At 39.5% G+C, this 22,919-nt stretch overlaps 1 protein-coding gene across 3 annotated transcripts in view; it reads left to right on the forward strand.

Moving 5' to 3' along the window:
• Positions 1-16,280, forward strand: part of PRKG2 (protein kinase cGMP-dependent 2) — a 120,222-nt gene extending 103,942 nt beyond the window's left edge. For all 3 annotated transcript variants that reach the window (XM_001364891.4, XM_056803231.1, XM_056803230.1), the window contains 5 exons: positions 2,651-2,814; positions 9,175-9,297; positions 11,038-11,100; positions 12,301-12,367; positions 14,167-16,280. In XM_001364891.4, coding sequence (XP_001364928.1) covers positions 2,651-2,814; positions 9,175-9,297; positions 11,038-11,100; positions 12,301-12,367; positions 14,167-14,262 — 513 coding nt within the window. In that variant the 3' untranslated portion in view covers positions 14,263-16,280. The remainder of the gene's footprint in view (positions 1-2,650; positions 2,815-9,174; positions 9,298-11,037; positions 11,101-12,300; positions 12,368-14,166) is intronic.
• The last annotated feature ends 6,639 nt before the right edge of the window (positions 16,281-22,919 follow it).

Genomic DNA, 22,919 nt, shown 5'->3' on the forward strand with positions numbered 1-22,919 from the left:
GAGCCCCGTGGATAGGGTTTGCCCTTTCCCAGACTGAGGCCTTCATTGTTGCTTTGCACTGATACTCGACATCTGAGGGTTTTACCTTCATTATTTTTTGTGAGTTGCCACTTGCCACTTTTGCCAAGCTTTTACCACCTTATTCCTGGAGATTCCCATCTTGGCACAAGCTGAGTGTAGAGTGAACATATGCAGAGCCAACTCCTCCAGAAAGTAGGCACAACTGTGTTCCATAGGATGAGAGGTTCCTTCTGCTAAAGCCTTTGCTCACCACCTTTGGAGTGAAAGGTAGTAAAGTAAATGCTGCCAAGTGAACTTTGGAGGTTTCCTCTTATAAACATCCACGTTAACGATGGCCAGATGATATGGCTCCCTGTCCTCCAAGACAAAGACTACAAGGACTCCGTCGTTTCAACTAAATGTGCTTCTCTGGCATCTTGGGTAAACACATTAATGGCCTTCCTTTCTTCCATACATGGAGAAATGCAGTGAGCAAATGAGATAAAAAGCAATTTTAAGCATAAGATTACATTTTCATTTATCTGGACATAAAAATAAAACTAAGCATCGCTTCCGTGTCCATTAAACTCCAGGCATGCAAAGTTGCAGGCCCCAATTCCCTTGTTCTGTATATAGAACTAAGCTCATTTCAAAATTACCTCTTAATATCCTTGACAGTCTCATAAATGTACAATATAGTCTTAGTGAGTAATCCCCTGTGGGTGAAAGACTCTCGCTCCAAATGGCTGTGTTAGTTTGCTCTATGTGATGAAAGAAGTTTCCCCTGACTTTTAGGCAGCTCTTGTAGCAAAGGTACTTGTGGCATGAGGGGCTTCTTCCTGAGGAACCTGAGCCTGTACATGTACAATACACAGTCACCACAGAGCTCCATCTACAGAAAAGATGGAGAAAGTGGATTAGATCATAGTGCAGGCGGGTTCAGAATTCATCATATCTCCAAATCAAAAAATAATTATGAATGGTTTAATGCCATCTTGGAAGGAGCTCTCTAGTGGAATGCCCCAGGGATCTGTGCTATTTATATTTTATCAGGGATTTAGGTAATGCACGCATGATTATCAAATATGTAGACGACATAAAACTGGAAAGGATAGCTAACAATAATGATAGAATCATAATGCAAAGAGATATTGATAGGGTGGCATATTGATCTGAATATTAATAAATTGAGACAATAGGGAAAATGTAAAAACCTTTACTTGGGGTCAAAAATCAATTTCACACGTATAACGTGGGGGTTCCAATTGTTCTTTTGAAAAAAAGGTCTTGGCATGGATTGCAAGCTCCCTAGGACTCAAAAGCATGATACGGAATCCAAGAAAACTCATGCTATCTTGGGTTGAGGAGAAAGTTGATAGTACAGAAAGGCCTGAGTTCAGATTTAGCCTCAGATATTTTTTGCTATGCAACTCTGGGTAGTAATTTCATCTGTTTGCCTCAATTTCCTCATCTATAAAGTGGGGATAATAATAGAATCTTCCTTCCAGGATTGCTGTGAAGATCAAATGATATGGGCTTTTATACACTAGCTTTCATTGTAAAAAGGCCTAGTATCTAGGAAGCTGGTGAGGGCTCTGCTGTTTTCTTAACTTGGTCAGACAATATCTGTTATGTGGTTTTCTGTAACGGGTGCCATGTAGGAAAGTGTCTCCTGGAAGGCAGTCTATGGATGGGGAAGAGCCCTGAGTTCTTGACATTTAAGGATCTGATAAAAGAAATGGGGATGTTTCTACATGATGGGCTGCTAAAGCTGACTATATGTTATATTATGTAATATTCTGTTTTTTAATCCTCGCCACAACCCCAGAGGCTGGTGCTGTTATTATTTCCACTTTACAGATGAAGACACTGAGGCAGGCAGTGTTTAAGTGACTCACTCATGGAGTCAGTGAGGAGTCCTAAGTCTGAGCCTCGGTCCTCCTGCTCCCAGGGCCAGCGCTCTGGCGCCTTTCTTTATGGTAGAATGATGAGCGATGCCTTCTTTTCCACTTCCACTTCCTTTCCCTCCCTTTAGTCTCTCTTTTCCTTCTTAAAAAGATGTGCGTGGCTACTCGTTTGGAGGCCAGCTGCTAAATTTGAAACGTGGCATTATTGCAGTTATTTGGGGTTGCGCCCATTGCCGCATTCGCCTTTCAACATATGTCTTTGGGGCCAGATGGAGTTCCACAGGGATCTGCTGAGGAGAGGCAGGGGAAGGAAGGGCCCCAAGGATCTGTCACCGAGGCGCATTGCCTAGGCTTTAGCTTATTACTAAATGCAGTTTCCTCCCTGGGAGTTAGCGGGACGTTCTGATTATTCAGGTGCTCAGGGAAGCCCTCACCTCCTCCGTGCTGAGCCCCCACGAGGCCAGCATGGCTGCAGGCCTGGCTGAGGGAGGCCGGGGGACGCAGGGTGTGGCTCTGGGGAGACGGGGGTCAGGGGAGACTTGGGGCCACCAAGAGAAGAGGCAGTGTCGAGTGTGGGAATGCTGGCGAGTGGAAGAGGGCTCTCCGAGAGGGAGGGGACAGATCCAGCCCTTTGCCTCCGCAGGTCCCTGGAAGGCTAATAGCTCCAACTGGTCAGGCTTGAGGCAGAGAGAAGAGCCCAAGCTCTAGCGATGCTGAAACAATGACCTGCCATTCTTTGCCAGGTTGATTTTGGATTTGCTAAGAAGATCGGATCTGGACAGAAAACTTGGACATTCTGCGGGACCCCCGAGTATGTAGCTCCCGAAGTCATTCTCAACAAAGGGCATGACTTCAGTGTGGACTTTTGGTCACTAGGAATTCTAGTCTATGAGCTGCTGACTGGCAAGTAAGTGCCCTTTTATTCAGTCCATTTCAAAGTACGCGCTCTCACAGCCTCGCGGCCAATGGAGGAGGGTCACAACTGGGAATTCTGCGTCTCAGCGCCAGGTGGGGCTGCAGTCCAGGTACGCTATGCCCAGGCTCTGCCCGGAGGATGCCGCCCGGTGCCCCCCCCCCGTCCTTGGCTCAGCCTGGCTTCCCAGGCCAACGATCTGTTCCTCCATTTAGGAGGGCACTTTTTGTTTTCCAGCCCTGCTGAGCAAACGAGTGTCCCCAAGGAAGAGGAGAGGAACCTGCTTTACTCTCACTTCAAGGGCTTCAAAATCGGCTTTTTAAAAACCAAGATGGCCGTGGCCTCCTGTGGCTTTCCTAGAGAGGCCCTAGGAGACCAGCCTCCCCAATCTCCTCCCAATTGTTTTAATGTATGACTCCAAATCCCCAACCTAATTCAGTTAGGCAGAAAAATCTCATCTCCAGCTAAGGAATCCCCAGTTCACACATACACTCATTGATAAATGCTGATATTTCTACCAAGAGATAGGATATTGACCTGATAGCCATTGGGTATCTAACCAGAAGTAACTGTTAATCAATATATTTATTGGTATTCAATATTAATCTTATTATTTTATAATCTTAAGTCTTATAGATAGACAGATGACAGACAGACCCTAGCTCTAGTTTGGATCTATGATAATTAATAGCTTTATGACATTTTTGCTCTAAAAAACATAATAAACATTTAGAACAAAGGTCAACACTTTCCCAGACAAGAGGGAAGCAGGAAGTTTAAAGTGAGTTTATTATCCCCAGTGTATCCATCTCTCCCCCTGGACAGAGGGACAAAAGATAGAAATGTCTAGGCCCTTGGCACCCTTTCTGCTCCTATCAAGTGTAATGGAGTCAGGATATCATCTGGGCTTTGACCCCAGCTTCACCATTCATCACTTTTGTTAATATTCGTAAAATCACAGCTGTCTGCTCTCTTGTTTGTGATTGTTTCTGCTTCATCCTCCTTCTTGCTTAGTTTTAATAAAATGATTTTTCATGAGAAAAATATATTTTCTGAAACAAAAACATTTAGAAGAGTGGCAATGTATTTTTGCAAATCTCTTTAACTGAATTAATGGTTGGATTCTTCATTTTGTTTCTGCTTTCAATCTGTAGCGATTTGTTAATATCTTGATACTTGCAGAAAATCTGACTTCACATTGATAATTGGGAAATTGGATAATTGATCATTGGAAAAGAGAGGAATACTTTAATAAGTAAATAATATCTTAGTTTTTATGAAAATTGTTTTGACTATGTGAAAAGGGTCTTAGGGGACCTCCAGGCATCTACTAATCCATACTGCTCCTAGATAGATTGAAATACCAAAGGAGGCTTTCAAATAGCTTAATGGAGCTTAAACTCTAACAGCAGAAAGGAGAATGGACTCCGTAGAAAGCTAGCCCAAGAAATCAAGTATCAAGGCATGGAAATATGCAGCCCCCGGGAGCCCAGCGGAGCAACCCATGGGGCAGAAATGCTTTGACCAAGGAGGAAGACTCAGACAGATTGACAGCATGAGGAGAGAGAGAGGAATCTAAGGCCCCACCAAGGCCAGGGAAGGGAGTAGCCTTTGCTAGATGAGTTCCCTAATATGTACTCTAAGGTCAATTTGTCTTGAGGCTGTTGTGTGTATTCCCAAAGCCCACCCCTCAGGGTTTAGAGGGGATGCTTGGCTGCTACTGTTTTTTACTATTCCAGCTTAATCATTATCATTGCGAAGAACAATTGTGTCTTCTGGAATGAGAAGCACATTGGTGAGGCTCCAGGTGCTGGTACAAAGTAAGATAGGTAAAAGGATGCACAGTCTGAGTTAAGCCAGATGTCAGGGAAATTCACTAACAGAACTAGTTCTCAGGGAATGTACTACTTAGGAAGCTATCAAGTTTGTCTGAGAAGTCTTCAAGTTAAAGCAGTATTTGTCTGATGTGTTGTGTTGAAAAGGAGCATGGGTTGGGTGACTTGTTGAGGTCCTTTCCAGCTCTTTGGTTCTATGAATTCTTTGATTAATGGTCAAATGAGATAAAAGATATGAAAGTGCTTTGAAAAATAAAGTATTTTACAGAGGTTAGATACTTTTATTTTATCTCCTTGCTGTATCACTCTCAAGGGTCAAATTCCAGATGGATTTGGCTTTAGAGGGTCCAAGTTTTAGAGGAGGAAAAAAGGCACTTAATTGTCTTCCCAGATAATGGAATAGGAATAAAAATCAGGAATAAATAAATAAATAATAAATAGGAAACAAATTAAATAAATAAATAACGCATGAATTGAAGTAAATAAATAAATAAATAAAATTGGAATGAAATCAGGGCTCCAATGATGTCTTACTGTAATGAAAGATAATTCCAAGCCATTGAGAGTTTGTCACCAAAAATAGTTAAAAGAAATGATCACAAAGATCAGGTTTATAATCCATAGACTAATTCAGTTTATTAAAATCTCTGCCTCCTTTCATTCCTCTGAAGACAGTCTTCACCCCTTTGCAATTTTTAATTGTCCAACATATCTACAATCGAACTTACTATCTTTCCTTCTAAATCCCACCCTTCTTCCTAAATTTCTAATTTCTTTTTTTTTTAACCCTTACCTCCTGTCTTGGAATCAATGCTGTGTATTGGTTCCAAGGCAAGAAAACAGTAAGGACTAGGCAATGGGGGTCAAGTGACTTGCCCAGGGTCACACAGCTGGGAAGTGTCTGAGGTCAAATTTGAACCCAGGACCTCCCATCTCTAGACCTGGCTCTCAATCCACTGAGCTACCCAGCTGCCCCCAAAATTTCTAATTTCTAAAAAGAATCCCATCATCCTTCTAGTCAACCCTGTTTGAAACTTGGGAGTCATTCTTGACCTCTTCCTGTTCCTGCCTCCCTCAGCTTCCTACACTCCTCATTCCCTGCCCCAGTGTCCTACTCTAGGTCAGGTCTTTATCAGCTCTTGAATACATCTTATTACTATTGGCATGGGGCATTGTACCCCAAATTATAGAAGTAAGCAGAAACATTGCTGTGGTGACCACTAACCCTACACATCTGATAAGAGCCTGAGAGGATTGGTCCTTTAGGTTTGAGATGGACATAGAGAACCCCAGGGGATGCCTCGATGGCATTGGGCTGTATCCAGGACATCTATCTGTCCCCTAAACCATGAGGCTCGCCCCCGAGTCTTCAGGCAGATGCCCCCCCCCCCCGAGTGCACATTCACATCTTCACTGTTGTAAAGAGTGGAGAATGGAGGACCTCTGCGAGGCAGGCTTCCACCTGGGCTGTCCTGGCCAGATTCAACACGACCCTCTAATGAATCCATTTCTCTTTTTAATTTTAAGCCAAGGTTCAGAGTCTTGCATTCTTGCAAAGGATACCTTTCCCCAACCCCGGGGGTTCAGCGCAACACTGACCTCCTAATTATTCTTTTTATAGCCAGCCTCAACTGGCTGCAAATATCCTCCACAGAGATGTCCAGTTTCTATTCCCACATCGTGTTCTCTGACCATGTAACTCCCTTGCTTAAGAAATGTTGTTGGCTCCTTATTCCAGGGTAAATGACAAATGCCTCAAAATGCGATATTTAAAGCCCGTGGAATACATTCTCTGCTTCCCTCCATCTCCTAGAGTCCCTTGTTTCCTTCAAGGCTTGGCCTAGCTGCCTCCTTCTCTCTGAGGCCTTTCCTAATCCCCAGAACCCCTGGCACCTATTTGGGCAACCCCTGCACATGGGCATGTTGTCCTCCCTGGCTAACCTGCGTGCCCCTTGGGGGTGGGGCAGAGAGGGTCTCTGGACCCTTGCGTCACGCGGTGCTTGGCACATACTGCATACAGCGCTGACCGTGACTGGTTCAAACCTTCTGGCTCCCTTGCAGAAGCTGGACTCAGAAACGTGGCCTCCAAGAACCTTTCTCTCAAGGTGCTCGTGCCGCCCCGTGCCTTTCTGCTCCCAGACTGGCGGAGGCAGTGGGCAGGCTCCCTCCAAGGGCATCCAGTCCTCCAAAAAGCTCAACTAGAAATGGGCTGCTAAGCAGTCTATGAGATTCCTTACAGGCCACATAGAGGCTTAGATAACCACCTATTAATAATACCTGTGTGTTATTGTATTTTTATTGATTTTGTTAAACATTTTCCAATTCTATTTTAATCTAGTTTGGGCCTCACTAAGGAGTGTTGTGGGCTGTGGGTGGCCCACATGTCTGACGCCTTTGTTTCACAGAACTAGAAAAAATAATAATTAAAACTATTTGGAGGAATAAAAGATCATCATAATATAAAAGGAAATAATGAAAAAGAATGAAGAAGTAAAGAAAGGATAGAGAAAGATAATAAGAATCCAAAAGTCCTGGGTTCAATATCTGCCTTCCAAAACATATAGACATTCCCAAACTCTGCCACTTTAGGCGTGGTTTAATGTTTCAGGGCTTCAGGAAACTCAACAAGACTCTAAATTGCAGAGAATGGGGGGCAGCTGGGTGGCTCAGTGGATTGAGAGCCAAGCCCAGAGATGGGAGGTCCTGGGTTCAAATCTGACCTCAAACACTTCCCAGCTGTGTGACCGTGGGCACGTCACTTAACCCCCATTGCTTAACCCTTACTATTCTTCTGCCTTGGAACTACTACATAGTATTGACTCCAAGACAGAAGGTAAGGGTTTTTAAAAATACAAAAATTGGTCAATGGAACATACTGGACAAGGAAGAATCAAAAATAATTTAATTCAATCATGAGTCCTAACTGTGAACCAAATGAGAAATAAGTTCAGAAGCAAACAATAGCTATGTAACGCTGGTCTTCAGAGCAGAGCAAGGATGCAAGTCTAGGCTTAAGCCAACACAGAAGCTTGCAATGGAATAATCATGGCAGGAATTCCAGATTAAGGAGGATCCTGTAGTTCATTCTCTTTCAACCTTTCAAGCCTTCAAGATGCTGAGTCTAATTAGGAACCAACCTCATTCAGGAACTTGCAGAGCTCATACCAGAAGGGCTGTGAAAAGACTAAGTGCAGGTCCACCATCTGAGATGTGAAAGCAGCAGAAGGATGCAGAGGGCTGAAGATCTGCTCAGACATTCCCCTCAGGTGTCTGCAGTTTATCTTTCACATATAATCAAAAAGTCAAGAAATATACTGGGAGAATGGACAAACAAAAATAATCTCACCATAGAGAGCTAATGTGGTGATAGAGAACTTCAAGACAAAAGTCCAAAAGAAGAGAATGACTTAAAAAATCTAAAGGCAAAGTCTTGAAGAAAAATTCAGCCACAATTCCAAAAACAATTTATACATATATAAGCACATATACATACAGGTTTGGATATGGATATTTGACTTGACTATATGTGTTTGTAATGAGTTTTGTTTCCTTGCTTGTTTAATGAGGGAGGGAGGTTGGAAAGAGAATTTGGAATTGAAAATAAAATAAATTTTAAAAAGGAAAAAGGTAAAGTCATTAGTGTAAATGTATTATAAACAAGCTTGGTCCCAAAGAAGCACTTCTTTTAGTTTCCAAGTTTTTAAGGGATTGCTTACTTTGTTGAACCATTTCCCCCCCCTCTTTCTGTTATAAGAGATGACTCCCTGGGAGGGATAGTACATTAGAAAATAGCATTGTCTTTGACATAAAGTAAATTTATTTTATTTTAAAAGCAAAGGATTTTTAGAAGAGAAATGGTTGCCATGGATAAAATAAATAATATAGAATGTTTTACTTTCCACTGATGCAAGTAACATTTTTTAATAAGTACAGCTCTCTACCCTGGAAGAAGAGAAGTATTGCCAAAATTTATCACTGATCTGAGGGCAGGAACAATGAAAAATAGCATCATAGCTAAGCTTGACTGAAATGGATTCTGCATCCTAACACAGAGGTGACAAATTCTTGGTCAGGGCCAACCCTCTCAAATGTAGTCCAATACAGATTAAAATATAATGTAGAAATATATTTTAAAATAAATAGAAGCATTACGTTTTAAGACCAAGTCAGTATGGGCCTGCTGGGATATCACTGCCCTAAAGGACTATGACTTCATCATTTCAGGCAATAGGGGAATCAGAATTTAAAGGTCTAAAACATCCTCATTAGATAGTATGTCCAAGTGTAATATGAGTTACATTTAAGACCAAAAAACAATAGCCAGAATATTTATATATGTGTATAGGTAGAATATATGTATATATGTATATGTATATAACCCAAGGTATAGACCTAAAAATAATATCTATATAAATCTTGGGATTTTTATTTCTGATTGAGTTTGATCCTTCATACTCTGGTCTTTTGAATTTTTTTAATTGGAAGTGTTAAAAATTATTTCTATTCTTACTTTCTCTAGTCCTCCATTTTCTGGGATTGACCAAATGATGACTTATAATTTAATTCTCAAAGGAATTGAGAAAATCGATTTTCCTAAGAAGATAACAAGACGCCCTGAAGATTTGATTCGGCGACTTTGCAGGTAGCTTAGTAATGATAGTAACAGATAATTGAAATAGCCTCTTATTAATAAGTTGTCGCCACATTTTCACAAGGTAAAATAGTTGGTTCATTTTACATGTCTTTCTGGTTCACTGCGAGACAGCATACTGCAGTGAGCAGAAAGCTGGCCTTGGAATCTGCTTAAGTCTTTCTTCTAGTGGGTGCTTCCTATGTACCACGGGCAGGTAATTTAAATTCGCAGTGCCCTGGAGGGCTGAAAGACAAGTAATAGTGCCCTTACATGAATGAAGTCATCTTGGTTCCAAAACCTACAGTATGTTTAGTCAAAAATCTAAACTTTATATAAAAAGAAGGGCTATATTTTACTTTACATTTATAATAGGTCTAATACCGTGATTGCTCATGGGTAGTTGCAGTTCTCACAAGGGATAGTTTCTATATCAGTCAGTATTATCGTTAGAAATATATTTCTCTGTTACAGTGCAACAGAGAATTCTGAACTCTAGGTAACAAGGCAGTGATTGATCTATATATATCTGCTATTCTAAGGGTGTCAGTGTTTTAAAGTTTCACAAAGTCTATTGCAGACTTAATCAAACTTCTTTTTGCTTTAAGTTCCCAAATTTTAAATTTTCACATAAAAACATTTTTTCAAAAAATTCTTCTCTTAACTCTTATGATGGAAAATTTCCATAATTGTTGTTTAATTTTCAGCAGATATACTGTGAATCTCAAAAAATTCTCAGACCCTACTTCATAAGATTTGGTTAAGATCATTCCCCATTTTAAACAATGAAGGGACTTAGTCAGGAATGTGAGAACTCTACTCCACCCATACTTAAGCATACTTTAGGGAAAGATAAAGTTGTAAACTCTTTACTAAACAATGAAAAGTACTTAACTCATACTTATAGTGAGGCCAAGCACTTAAGCTAAGTCTATTTTTAGGAAAGTACCCATGAAGGTCAGGCAACTTGCAAACTTGCAAGTTGCAAAGAGGTGTGAACTTACTCAGAAGTTTTAGTCTTACACAGAGGTTTTAGTCTACTCAGGTGTGAATTACTCAAAAGTTTAGTCTACTCAGGTGTGAATTAAGAATGGTCTGTCCTTTGGAAAACGTCTACTGTGATTGGTAGATGTGAGAACTTAGGGGAGGTGACATAGGAGAAAATTCTCTTTAAAAGGAGGACTCTCTCTGAGAGAAGGAGGGTGAATAAGATTGAGCTGCCAAAGCTTAACTGGTGTCTCTCTGAACACTAGAATCTTGCTTGGACAAATCTTGTGGTGAGTTGATAAAAGACTGACTGATCTCTCTCTTAGGGCTTGGACCTAGGCTGGCCTGGGCTGGCCTAGCCCTTTTCTCATTGTTTCCTCTTACTTTCTCTCTTTCTTTAATTCCTTCATTTGTATTAATTAAAATCTCCATAAAACACAGCTGATTTGGGTATATTTCATATTTGGGAATTTTTCCCTGGCGACCACTATATTTTTGATTTGAAACCATATTTACGTGGTCACAACTTAAGGCAACCACTCTTTTATCTGTCTCAGTTTATACCAACCACTCTTTTAATTGTCACAATACTCAATAACAAAAAATGTTGCACAAGGAAAATTATTTAATATATAATATTCTAGCAAACTTGATGTTTCTGCTATAAAGATATACCAATTTACTTATGTCTGTGAAAGAAGGAAAATTGACATTACTCCTTAACTGAGGTGAAATATTATAAACTCTTATAAACTTTTTTTAAAGGCAAAATCCTACAGAAAGGCTGGGAAACCTGAAAAATGGAATCAATGACATTAAGAGGCACAGGTACCAAGATCATTTCTTTTTGCTCAGAAAAATAGTAAAATTTATTGGAATTATTTTGATGGCTTTCCTTATTGAGCCAAATGCTACTTTCTATAGAGTTTATGCCTCTGGATATCATCCAGAGTCTTCTTTGTCATATCATGGGGGCACTGTTGTAATGATAAAACTAAAAGTAATTCTTCTAATAATTGCAGAATGCATTGCTTTTGTATTTCACTGAATATAAGTTCATAGCTAGTCTAGTGTGCCTTACTTATGGTCACAAGTCATGGGAAGCACCATTTAAAGCCCCCAAATAATGAACTCTTTATCCTTTTCTATGATTTTTTAAAGCTTGAGTTCAAGGAAGGGATATTAGTGGCCAAGAAGGTTAGCTGAAATAATTGCTATTACGGTTTATTTACTTTAAGGTTTTCTCCTAAGGATTTTGGCACATAAAGCTTTAAATTATTATCTGAGTTGTATATCATATTATTCCTAAAAGGAAAGTCTGATCAGGATACTGTAAAATTTCAAAATGCTGATTCTTCTTTAAGCAATAATCTACCATAACTGGTTATGGGATGGATCTAGTCAAATGATTTAGTGCCCACATTGGCCTCCCATACCTCTGTTGACTTAAATGAAAGTCATACTCAAAACTAGACTGCAGTTTAGGTGCAGTCAGTTAACTTAATAGAATCATAATAGACATTCCAATTTTGCCTATCCCAATTATCGATACTTGACCAGATAGGTAAAATAAACTTATTTTTATTAGTAACAGAGTAGTACATTAAGAAAAAGAGAAAAGGCCAACTGAAAACAAGATTTATCTGATTGACTCTACTTTTTCTTCTGTAACTCTTTATTAAGAAGTGACTCAAAATGAATGCCATAGTGCAGAACCAGCCCTCCAAAGGAGAATCCTACTGTATCAATGTGTGTAAAATTTGGTCTGCTGTTATAAAACAGTCCTTTTGGTGCCAGTGGACTTAATTAACTAAGGAGTTCTACTGAGAAAAAGACCCTAGCTTCTAGGGAGAATTTTAGATCTGTATCATCTATTCATATTGGCCTGTGATTTACTTAGAAAGTGCCTTGAAACAATGCTGTTGTCATGTTCAAAACAGAGAAAAGATCATCTGAATTCAAAAAACAATTTTATATTCTAATGGTGGATCAAATAAGTAACCTTTTTTTTTTTTAATTTCTTCTAAGGTGGCTGAATGGCTTTAACTGGGAGGGGCTGAAGGCAAGGAGCCTGCCATCACCCTTAAAAAGGGAGGTACTGTACCCACCCTCTAAGTTTCCATAGGAACTGTTTTCACAGATGGTTAAATTTAAAACAAAACATACTGAAGGGGGATAAATGATTGTGAAGAATGGTTTCCCTGCTTTAAGGGATCATGAAGGCACCCTTTTATTCCTAAGCCTAAGCACTTTGATCAGAATGTTACTGAAAGGCGTATGGTTGAAGTATACCTTTAAAAGCACTATTTTCCAAACTGATTTGGCCATAGAACATCTTTTGGGATAAAACATATTGATAGAGCCCATTGACAAAGGCTAATCCATGGCCTGAGAGTATAAGATGGGAAAAGAGTAAGGAAAGACTAAGGAAAAGTGGATGTTGGAGAACTCTGGAAGTAAAGCAGAAGAAATGAACATAACATGAATTTTGTTTTCATGATAAAAGTGCAAAATTTAATATTTTTCTAGGAAAAATGTTTTAGAAGGGGAAAAGGTCCTACTATTCAGATTTTCTCACTGCACCCTTATTCATATAACAGCAAGATTCCATAAAACAGAGTTGGGACATGTTCCAGGAATGGGATTTTTCACCTTTTTGTGTTGTGAACTCCTTTGGTGGCCAGGGAAACGGTGGAGACTCTTTCCCAGAATTTATTTTGAAATGCATCAGATAAAATCCAAAGGATCACAAAGGACTAAAATATAATTCTTGAATATTATTCAATATCATGTTGAAATATGATTATTAAAACTTTTTTTCAGTTCATGGATCCTAGATTAGAATGTATAAGATCCTTTGCCAGATCAGAAAGTTCTGAGACTAACTTGGCCTACCAGTACAAATGTATGACCTGGAGTCAGCCTCAGAACTTGTTGTGAATTCCCCTTCAAGAAGAGGAAAAATAGAGATCCTTTGAGTATCTGGTGCCCACAGGCACTTTTTTCTTGACTCTTTTGGCCATTGTGGGGTGAGGAGTTATAGAAAGGAAGGCATATATATATATTTAAAATTTAACTCTGCTCATAATATGAATTTATATAAAACTTTGGATTTATAGGAAACAACTTGTAATATTAATTATAGAGCTTTAATAGTAATTATAATTATAAAATTATAAAGTTGTAATAAAATAATTATAAACTTATTAATTATAAAAAGAGGGAGACATAGTGTCTCCTCAGGATCTAAAGAGCTGGATTTAACTCTTGCCCCTGAGCCTTGTCCCTATGTCTGGGCAACCGTGTGAGACTGGGCAGCAGGGAAGGGTCAGTTTGTAGGATGTGGGTTTTAAAAAAATATTGTGGCGGGGGGACTTCGTTTCCCAGCATTCTTTGATCTTCCTGGGGTCCCCTTGTCTTGAGTCCGGGTGTTGCGCCCGGCGTGCGTTTGTTTATACATTTTGCTGAAGCCCACGCTGCGAGGCTTTTGCGCTTCTGCTTTAGCGCAAGCGCAGCAGGTGTGGGTCTCTGGCTCTGTGCTCTGTTCCCTGGACTGAAGGAGCCCCTTTCTCTCTCACTTTGTTGCTATTCAGTCCTATACATTTAAATGCTTGGAGTGTTCATTCATTTTCCATCTTACACTGGCAGCGAGATTTTGGACACATCGGGTAGTCTGTCCCAGTGAAGTAATAGGTCTGACCAGAAAACTGATGCGTAAAACTTGTGCTTTCTCCATCTGAATTTCTGGTTCAGACATTTTGCGGTGAATCTGTGCTTTCTTTCAATAAGGAAAAAAAATAGCACTGGTAGCATAAAAATCACTGCTCTGTCTAAGAACCACGCCTTCGGGACTCGGGGACTCGACTCCCATTTGTTTTCATTGTTTCCTATTAGCTCAGCGGACCCATAGATCACAGCTACTTTGACAACTACCCACCTGAGAAAGGGATACCACCCGACGAGCTGTCCGGCTGGGATAAAGACTTCTGAGGAAACAAGGAGGGTTTTCTGCTTGTCGTCCCCCACTGAAGAGCCCCCGCCCGCGCCCATGCCCTCCAGCCGTCCGAAGCAGAAGTCCGTTCGCGTGGACGTCTTTGGGAGGAGGAGGAGGGCGTCTCTCCCTCTCCCGCACTCGGGCTCCCTGGAAAGGCGTTTGGATTTCGGGGTCTCGGCGAGAAGCCACTAGCTTCCCGGGTGTCCAACCACAACGCCCTTTCCTTTTTTTGAATTGTTGACCCCTTGGGGAAGAAGCACAGCCTCCTCTGCCTTCTACCTGCCTTCCCACGTTCCTTGCCTAAGATTCCTTCACAGCCAGCGGAGACGTCGGCTCCAGTATGGAAGCCTCTCAGAGCGGTCTCCGCAGCTCCCTAGAAAGGGCGAGTTCTCGGGAACTGCTTACAGATTCTGTGGGGAGCCTTCTGTCCCTGAAGTCTGAAATGAGAATTCCAACTAATTCCTTTTATCAAGCGCAGATGCTGGAAAACATGGATATTGGAAGATTTTAGGCTTTTCTACTTTTAGTGAAATATAGAATGTAGTGATAAAAGTGAGACTGGAAAGAGTGAAGAATTTGGAATATGAGAACTTGGGTTCAAATCCTATATTTTCTACTTACTTTACTATCCATTTGACCTTGGGCAATTTACCAGTTTCCCCCTGACCTCACTTTTTTCATCTGTAAAATGAGAGGATTGGATTAAATGGGCATTGAAAGTTCCTGAAATATGAGCTCCTATGGGAGAAAGTCCTTCTAGTCTTCTGTGATAGGCCTGATACCTTCATTAAGAATCATCTTATTGGAAGTAAAACCATAGCTTAAAGGAAGTTACAATGGATGGAGAAGGAATATCTTCCTTTGAATAATGGGGAAATAGTTCGTGTCCTTCAATATTTATTCTACTTAAAGTAAAAAAAGCACAATGAAACAAAACATAAAAAACACACTGAAAAGGCATTTATTGACCATTAAAGAAAAGAAATGTTTCACTAGCTCAAGAAACTGACTCGAGAACTTTGAAATATTTTAACAATGTCTCTGAACGTCCTTGTTAGAAAATCTAAGGGAAAACTATGACTATAATTAATTGAAAAGAAAATCCTATTATGCAAATGTTGGTCATTATGATCACCATTTAGTCAATAATTCCTTATAAAGACAATTGAGGAATGAATGTATTTTTTTCTAGTTGTTTTAAAATTTGGAAGATTAGAGCTTGATAAAATAACAGAATTTTAAGTGAACTCCACCCCCTTCTCCCTGTCACTGCTGCCCTACCAAATGATAGATCACTAGGATCAATGATTACATGATGTCATTTAAGAGCAACATACATCAATTCATATTAGTAAATTCTATTGAATGTCTACTTGTGGGAAGGACCCTCAGTGAGAGTGGAGACTCTCCTCTCCCACTTTGGTAGGACCACTTAGAGGCCTGCTTTGCACTGTGAAATCACCTCTCGCTCCTTCCTCCAGTTGTTGCCCACATTCACAGAGCGGCTCCAAGTGCCAATTCCAGAGGAGAGAGAGCCAGCTCTGGGCTTCCTCCCCTGCAGCAATCAGCCCTCCTGAGAGCCCCAGTCCAGGAATGCTTAACTATAGAACTCTCCAGACAAGGTTTCCCATTTGGGATCATTTTGTTAAACCAAAGAAAACATTTTGTTTATGGAATTCATTTTATAAAATTGTGTGCTGTGTATAGTCCCAGCATTTTTAATAGGATGGAGATACAGAAGAACCTCTAAGGTGTTTGTTTAAAGATGCTTTTCCTTTCCCCCTTGGTTTGTATATACTGTAATTTTCTTATGTGTAAATACACATGTATGTATGCATATATTTAAATTGAAAAGCTACGAGTATGAGTATCATAAATGGATGCATTAAGTATATCTGTACAGTTCTAATAGCTACATTTCTCTCATAGAATTTTCACAGATGTAACTCCTAGAGAACACAAGTAATTTTAAATTAAAAAAAAACACAGTAAATTTGCCCTGTCTGTAATTATACACTATTATCTAAGTAATTTCTTTATGGGTATTATTGTGATAGAGTGCTGAGCATGAGTCAGGAAAACCTGAGTTAAATCCAGTCTCAGATATTTGCTAGCTATATGACCTTGGGCAAGTCACTTCATTGCTGCCTCAGTTGCCTCAACTGTAAAGTGGGGATGATAGTATCTACCTGCCAGCATTGTTGTGATGATCCAACGAGATAACATTTGTTAAAAGAGTTGCTTAGTCCAGTATTTGGCACATAGTAGATATTATATAAATATTTCTTCCCTCACCTTATAGTTGGTTTTTCTCATGGCTTTTTAAAGTCAAACTTGTTTCCTAAACATTGTGCACGCTCACACCGCTCCTCCTGATAGGACGGCACTAATCCAACCCCAGAAAAATGACTCACCTGTTTTGAAAGGTAACTTTATATCACTGAACTCGCTTGGCCAACACTCGCTGTAATGAAGCCTTTCCTCCTCTCTAGCCTGAACCTCCAGAATATTTCTCCTTGTTCTGGCTTCTTCGAGGCTGGAGGACTGTGACTGGGGCTACCGTGTTAGACGCCTGGGCAGCCTCCATCTGTTCTCCCTCCCTGGAGACTTCCAGGGGCCAGGCACAGCCCTCCTCAGGCCGCATCATCACCATTACGTTGACTTCTTTATTGTCTTTAAATACTTGCCCTCTGTCTTAGAATCAATACTAAAAATATATCCCAAGGAAGAAGATTGGTGAGGGTTAGACGACTGGGACTAAGTCACTCGCCTGGGGAGTATCTGAAGTCACACTAGAACCCAGGACCATCCTGTCTAGGCCTAGCTCCCCATGGCATTCTCTTAATATATTCTTTAAATGCAAGATCAAATGGTTGTAAACTATTTGATTTTCTCATTCTTTTTGCATAAAGCCCGGGTATGAGGTTGTCATAATAGACCTCAAAAGATGTTTCTCTTTTTTTGAATATTGTTTTAATACCATTTTCAATATAACCCAAATGTAATGATAAAATTTTGTTTTAACCTTTTTTGGTCAGTGTTTTCAGGTTATGGAAGCTCTGAGGAGGAGGAAGAGGTCATTTGGAATCCTAGATCCCTTATTAATTGAAGTCACTTGCAATTCCCCTTTGCTATTGGCATCATGTTTCTGTCAAGATTAACTAAACAGTTCATGACATTTGAAATATATGCAAATCCTTAGCTCAAAATTGGCCAGAATGTTTGTGTTTTTGATGCCATGAGGAACAACATAATTTTGTTTGCTTAAATATTCCTTATTAAATCAAAACGTTATTACAGTTTAAAAAAACACTGGAATTCGTTTGGATAACAACCTACTGAATATAGAAACTTCTTGTGGAGGAACAAAAGAATTTCACATAAGGCAACCATGGAAAAATACAAGAAACTGCATTTGTAAGAGTTAATAGTAATTCCTTATTTGGAAATAAAGGACAAATGGGAATCTAAGAGAAACCTTGGTACTTAAATGTAAATATGAATCAGTAACAGAAAAGTGCTCAGAGGTGCTAATGGCAACATACACAAAAGATATGGAATGGAATCCTCCCACTTCATCAACATTAGTGAGGCTATTTTTAGTATTTATTCTGTGCTTGATTTGGGGTCTATTTTTAAATTTTTATTTAATTGATTGAGAGAATTTTTCCATGATTACATCATTCATGTTCCTTCCTTCCCTCCCCTTCCTCATCCCCTTCCATAGCTGACATGCAATTTCCCTGGGTTTTACATGTGTCACTGATCAAGACACATTTCCAAATTATTGATATTTGCACTAGGGTGATCTTTTAGAGTCTACATCCCCAGTCATATCCCCTCAACCCATGTGATTAAGCAGTTGTTTTTCTTGGGTGTTTCTACTCCCACAGTTCTTTCTCTGGATATGAATAGAGTTCTTTCTCATAAGTGCCTCAGAATTGTTCTGGGTCATTGCATTGCTGCTAGTAGAGAAGTCCATTATGTTAAATTCTGCCACATGTGTCAGTCTCTGTGTACAATGTTCTCCTGGTTCTGCTCCTTTTGCTCTGCATCACTTCCTGCAGGTCGGTCCAGTTCACATGGAATTCCTCTACTTTATTTTTCCTTTGAGCACAATAATATTCCATCACCAACAAATACCACAATTTGTTCAGCCATTCCCCAATTGAAAGGCATCCCCATATTTTCCAATTTTTGGCCACCACGAAGAGCGCAGCTATGAATATTTTTGTACATGTCTTTTATCTTATTATTTCTTTGGGGTACAAACCCAGCAGTGCTATGGCTGGATCAAAGGGCAGACAGTCTTTTATCGCCCTTTGGGCATAGTTCCAATTTACCCTCCAGAATGGTTGGATCAATTCACAACTCCATCAGCAATTCATTAATGTCCCAACTTTGCCACATCCCCTCCAGCATTCATTACTTTCCTTTGCTATCATGTTAGCCAATCTGCTAGGTGTGAGGTGATACCTCAGAGTTGTTTTGATTTGCATTTCTCTAATTATAAGAGCTTTAGAGCACTTTTTCATGAGCTTATTGATAGTTTTGATTTCTTTATCTGAAAATTGCCTATTCATGTCCCTTGCCCATTTATCAATTGGGGAATGGCTTGATTTTTTATACAATTGATTTAGCTCCTTATAAATCTGAGTAATTAGACCTTTGTCAGAGCTTTTGTTATAGATTTTTCCCCTAATTTGTTGCTTCCCTTCTAATTTTGGTTGCATTGGTTTTGTTTGCACAAACCCTTTTTAATTTAATGTTGTCAAAATTGTTTATTTTACATTTTGTGATTTTCTCTAGCTCTTGCTTGGTCTTGAAATCTTTCCTTTCCCAAAGATCCAACAAGTATACCATTCTATGTTCACCTGATTTACTTAATAGTTTCCTTCTCAAGTCAATTCAAGTCATTCACCCATTCTGAGTTTATCTTGGTGTGGGGTGTGAGATGTTGAACTAAGGTCTATTTGTTTTTAAGAGGCTATGAAGAAATTGCTGGATTACTCAAAGGAGATTTCAAAACTCTTTTACCAATCGAAGCTTTTCATTAGAACAAATGCCCATTTTTTGATGCTAACATTTTACCAGTGTTGCTTTCTGGCAATGGGAGGTGGAAGACCACTGCCCCCAAAGAATTAAGGGATAGTTTCACACACAGGGTATTGGAAAGACATGGCAGGTGTGAGCAAGTTGCAGCATAGAACCAATAGGAAGTCTGGTGAACAGGAGTAGAAGATATCATAAAGAGATAGTAGATGGAAAACCATATGGGTTTGTTAGTATCCTCACCATGGGCAGGTATGGATGGATAGCAAATTTGGATGGATATAAAAAATTCCAAATTGATGAAAGAAGAAACTGGATAAAAAAATTAAACTGTGAAGAACAAGACCTAAGTGGGTGAAGGGCTTAAAAAAATCCACTGAAGATAAAATAAATATTGCCAAGTATATGATAGCTTATTATAAAGGTTAATGTTGAATAAGGTTTTATCCAATTCCAATAAACACTGGCTGAGAAGAAATAAGCTTTCATGTTTCTTCCTGATGTTCAACTCTGATCATCTTATTTCTCTCATCAAAAATATTTGATGATTCCCTAGTGCCTTCATAATAGCCTAGTATTCATGTCCTTCTGGTGTCAACCTACCACTCCAGTATTATCTTCTACTTCTCCCCTTTTGTAGTTCATATCCTAGGAAAAATGGGACCACTAAAATGTTCTTTAACCTCAAAGTGAGACAACAGGCATATAAATGTATGTATTTCCTATCTACTCACTAGGTTCAGATATTTTATTTCCTCTCATTCTCTAAAAATATATTGTTTCTATAATGTTCATAATTAGTACAGTAGCACATATATATGAATTAAAAATAAGAAAAAATATGTATGCATATACATATATATGGAGGGGGAGGATATTCTCCAAAATGTTTTACTGATACATGGTCAAAAAGGTTTGTAGACATCTCCTCCAGGTTATAAAAAAACTATCCAAACTGCACTTCTCTCAGTTTTTTTTTACCAATCCCTGAGGCTCTATTCTGTTCATTTCCTCTGGGTTCCATTCCTAGCTTTGCTTCTATTTTTAAAGTAAGAGGGTTTAGAAAGATCAGGTGGTCAAGGCAGGGCAGGGAAATTAAGAAATCAAGCCAAGCCAATCAAATTATCTAAGCCTAAGAAGAGGATCTGAAAAGTCAATAGTGCTAATTTGTCCATGAGTCCATGCAATAAATCATCTGTTGGGTGGTAAAAGACCATGAGTGAATTCTGCTTTTTCCTTAATCAATACTTGACTCAATATAAAGCCAAAGAATAACTCTAATGTGCCTGGCAATAAGCCTCAGGTGAAAACATTTCTCTCTTTTCAAAGAGTTCTCTTGAGGCACCAACTCACAAAGTTTGTGGAAGGAAAAACAATTGAACCCTAAATCCATAAGCATTTAGGTTCCTAGTTTGTGCCAAGCCCAGAGGGAGTCAGGTATAGAAAGGTAATGATAACCCAGTCCTGCCCTGGAGGAGTTTACATGCCATGAGGAGACAACTGAAACCAGCTGGTTGTTGTGTGTAGTGGAGAGTATTAGAGTCAGGAAGACTCAGATTCTGCCAGGATCACCACTTGTCTCAGTTTCCTCATCTGTAAAAAAGGGATAACAGGGCAAGGTAGGCCGCACAGTGGATAGAGGAACCAGCCTGGAGTCAGGAAGTCTCATCTTTATGAGGTCAGAGCTGGTCTCAGACTCTTACTAGTTGTATAACCTTGGGCAAGTCACTTAATCCTGTTTGCCTCAATTTCCTCATCTGTAATGTGAACTGGAGAAGGAAGTGGCAAACCTCTCCTGTCTCCGCCAAGAAAACTCCAAAAGGAGTTTTTGAAAAGCTGGACCCAACTAAAACGAAAGAACAACAACAACAAAGGGGGAATACTAGTACCAACCTCATTGGGTTGTGGTAGCAAGTGAGACGACATAAAAAGCACTCTGTAGAGAGCTATATGGATGCTAGCTAGAGTATATCTCTGTTTCCATGATGAGTCTTCCCAGTGCACACAGTCACCACAAGGTAACTCCAAGGGAACCGGAGCCGCGCAGAGGAGTCGGGAAATCTGGAATGTGGCCTTGAAGGACTTCGGAAGGCAAAAAATGCAAGGGATGCAGGCATGGTCTGGAAGCTTCCCACGTCCCTATGGGGCCCATTTAAAATTTTTATTTTTTTTATTTTTTATTATTTTTAAAATGTTTTATGCCATTTCTTTTCATATCACAGCAACTTCTCAAAATACATTGCTTCACATTACCCAAGAATCGAAACTTTAACAAAGAAAAACAACTAAGCAGAAATACACAATACAGTGTCTGACAAAAAATACATAATCTCCTGACCTAGCAGTCTCCCAACTTCTCTGCCAAGAAATGGGAGATATTCTGCATTATTAACGCCCATTGATTTTTAATGCCTTTATATGACTGAAGTTCCGCTTATTTTGATACAGCGATTTTTATGAAGCTTCCCATGTTTCTTTTAATTCTTCCCATTCTTTACATTCAGTTGTCAAAGTTTCTAGGCTTTTGTTCCCCAATAATATATTTTCAAAATAAACATCAACTTCTTCCTGAAAGTTCTTTCCTTCCCCTTCTCCCAACAACCTACGGTCCTTTATAGAGCTGTGTTTATCAGCAGAAAAGAGAAAGCGAGCCCGGGAATGCTTTTCTACAAAGAACTGACTCTTCCTCAGCTTCCGAATCCGGCCACTTCCTTTTCTCGGGAACGGAAGTACGCACACTCACCGCGCCTTTTCTCCAAAGGGCTGATATTTGGGCGCCATCTAGCGAGGACTGGGTTGAAATATTCTACACACCAATGGTTGTCCTTGAGTTAGTATTTCTAACTATAAAGCCGCTGCTGGTCTGAGGGAAAACAAAGTGTGGAATTTCTTCCCTATCACTTGGAATCAGCCTGAAAGGGAAAGCCAAGGAATACTCTTGTCAAAACACTTAAAACACTTTAAAAATGTCAGTGTTTCATTTGCGTATACATGAAAACGTTTACATGAAGATGAACCTGCTGTATGTGTGCGTTTGTATGCACATGTGTGTGAAACAGAGAGATTTTAGCATAGCCTTATGATTAAGACTAAGCTTATCAGTTTCCTCTTTTTTCTCCTTCATGGAATGGCACATTCACTCAGAATGCAATGAAAATAAGTTTATATAGAAGGAAAACTTATTATTAAAGTGGAGATAGCGAATAAAAAAGTTTTAAAGACTTTTGAGGGCAAGAGATGATTGTAGCTCAGGCAGGAGAGGGAGAGGAAGTAGAGATAGCTAGATTTACCAGGTACACAGATAGTTATATACAGTTCAGGTAAAGCATTCCTTAAACACATAAGTGAGTTAGACAAAAATTCCAGGGAATTGTATGCAGTATCACCACTATCAAAAATAGAATGGGTGAATTCACTACGAATAGAGAGCAGATTAAGGTAATTATTAGAAGAAGCTAATTTGTTCAATTTTGTTCAATTATATACCAAATAAATCTGACAACTAAGTGATGAATATTTACAAAAAATATGAATTGCCCAGATTAGCAGAAGAGGGAATAAAATACTTAACCCCATCTTAGAAAAAGAAATTGAACAAGCC

This window comes from Monodelphis domestica, chromosome 6 (assembly GCF_027887165.1).
Source record: "Monodelphis domestica isolate mMonDom1 chromosome 6, mMonDom1.pri, whole genome shotgun sequence".
Lineage (NCBI taxonomy): Eukaryota > Metazoa > Chordata > Mammalia > Didelphimorphia > Didelphidae > Monodelphis > Monodelphis domestica.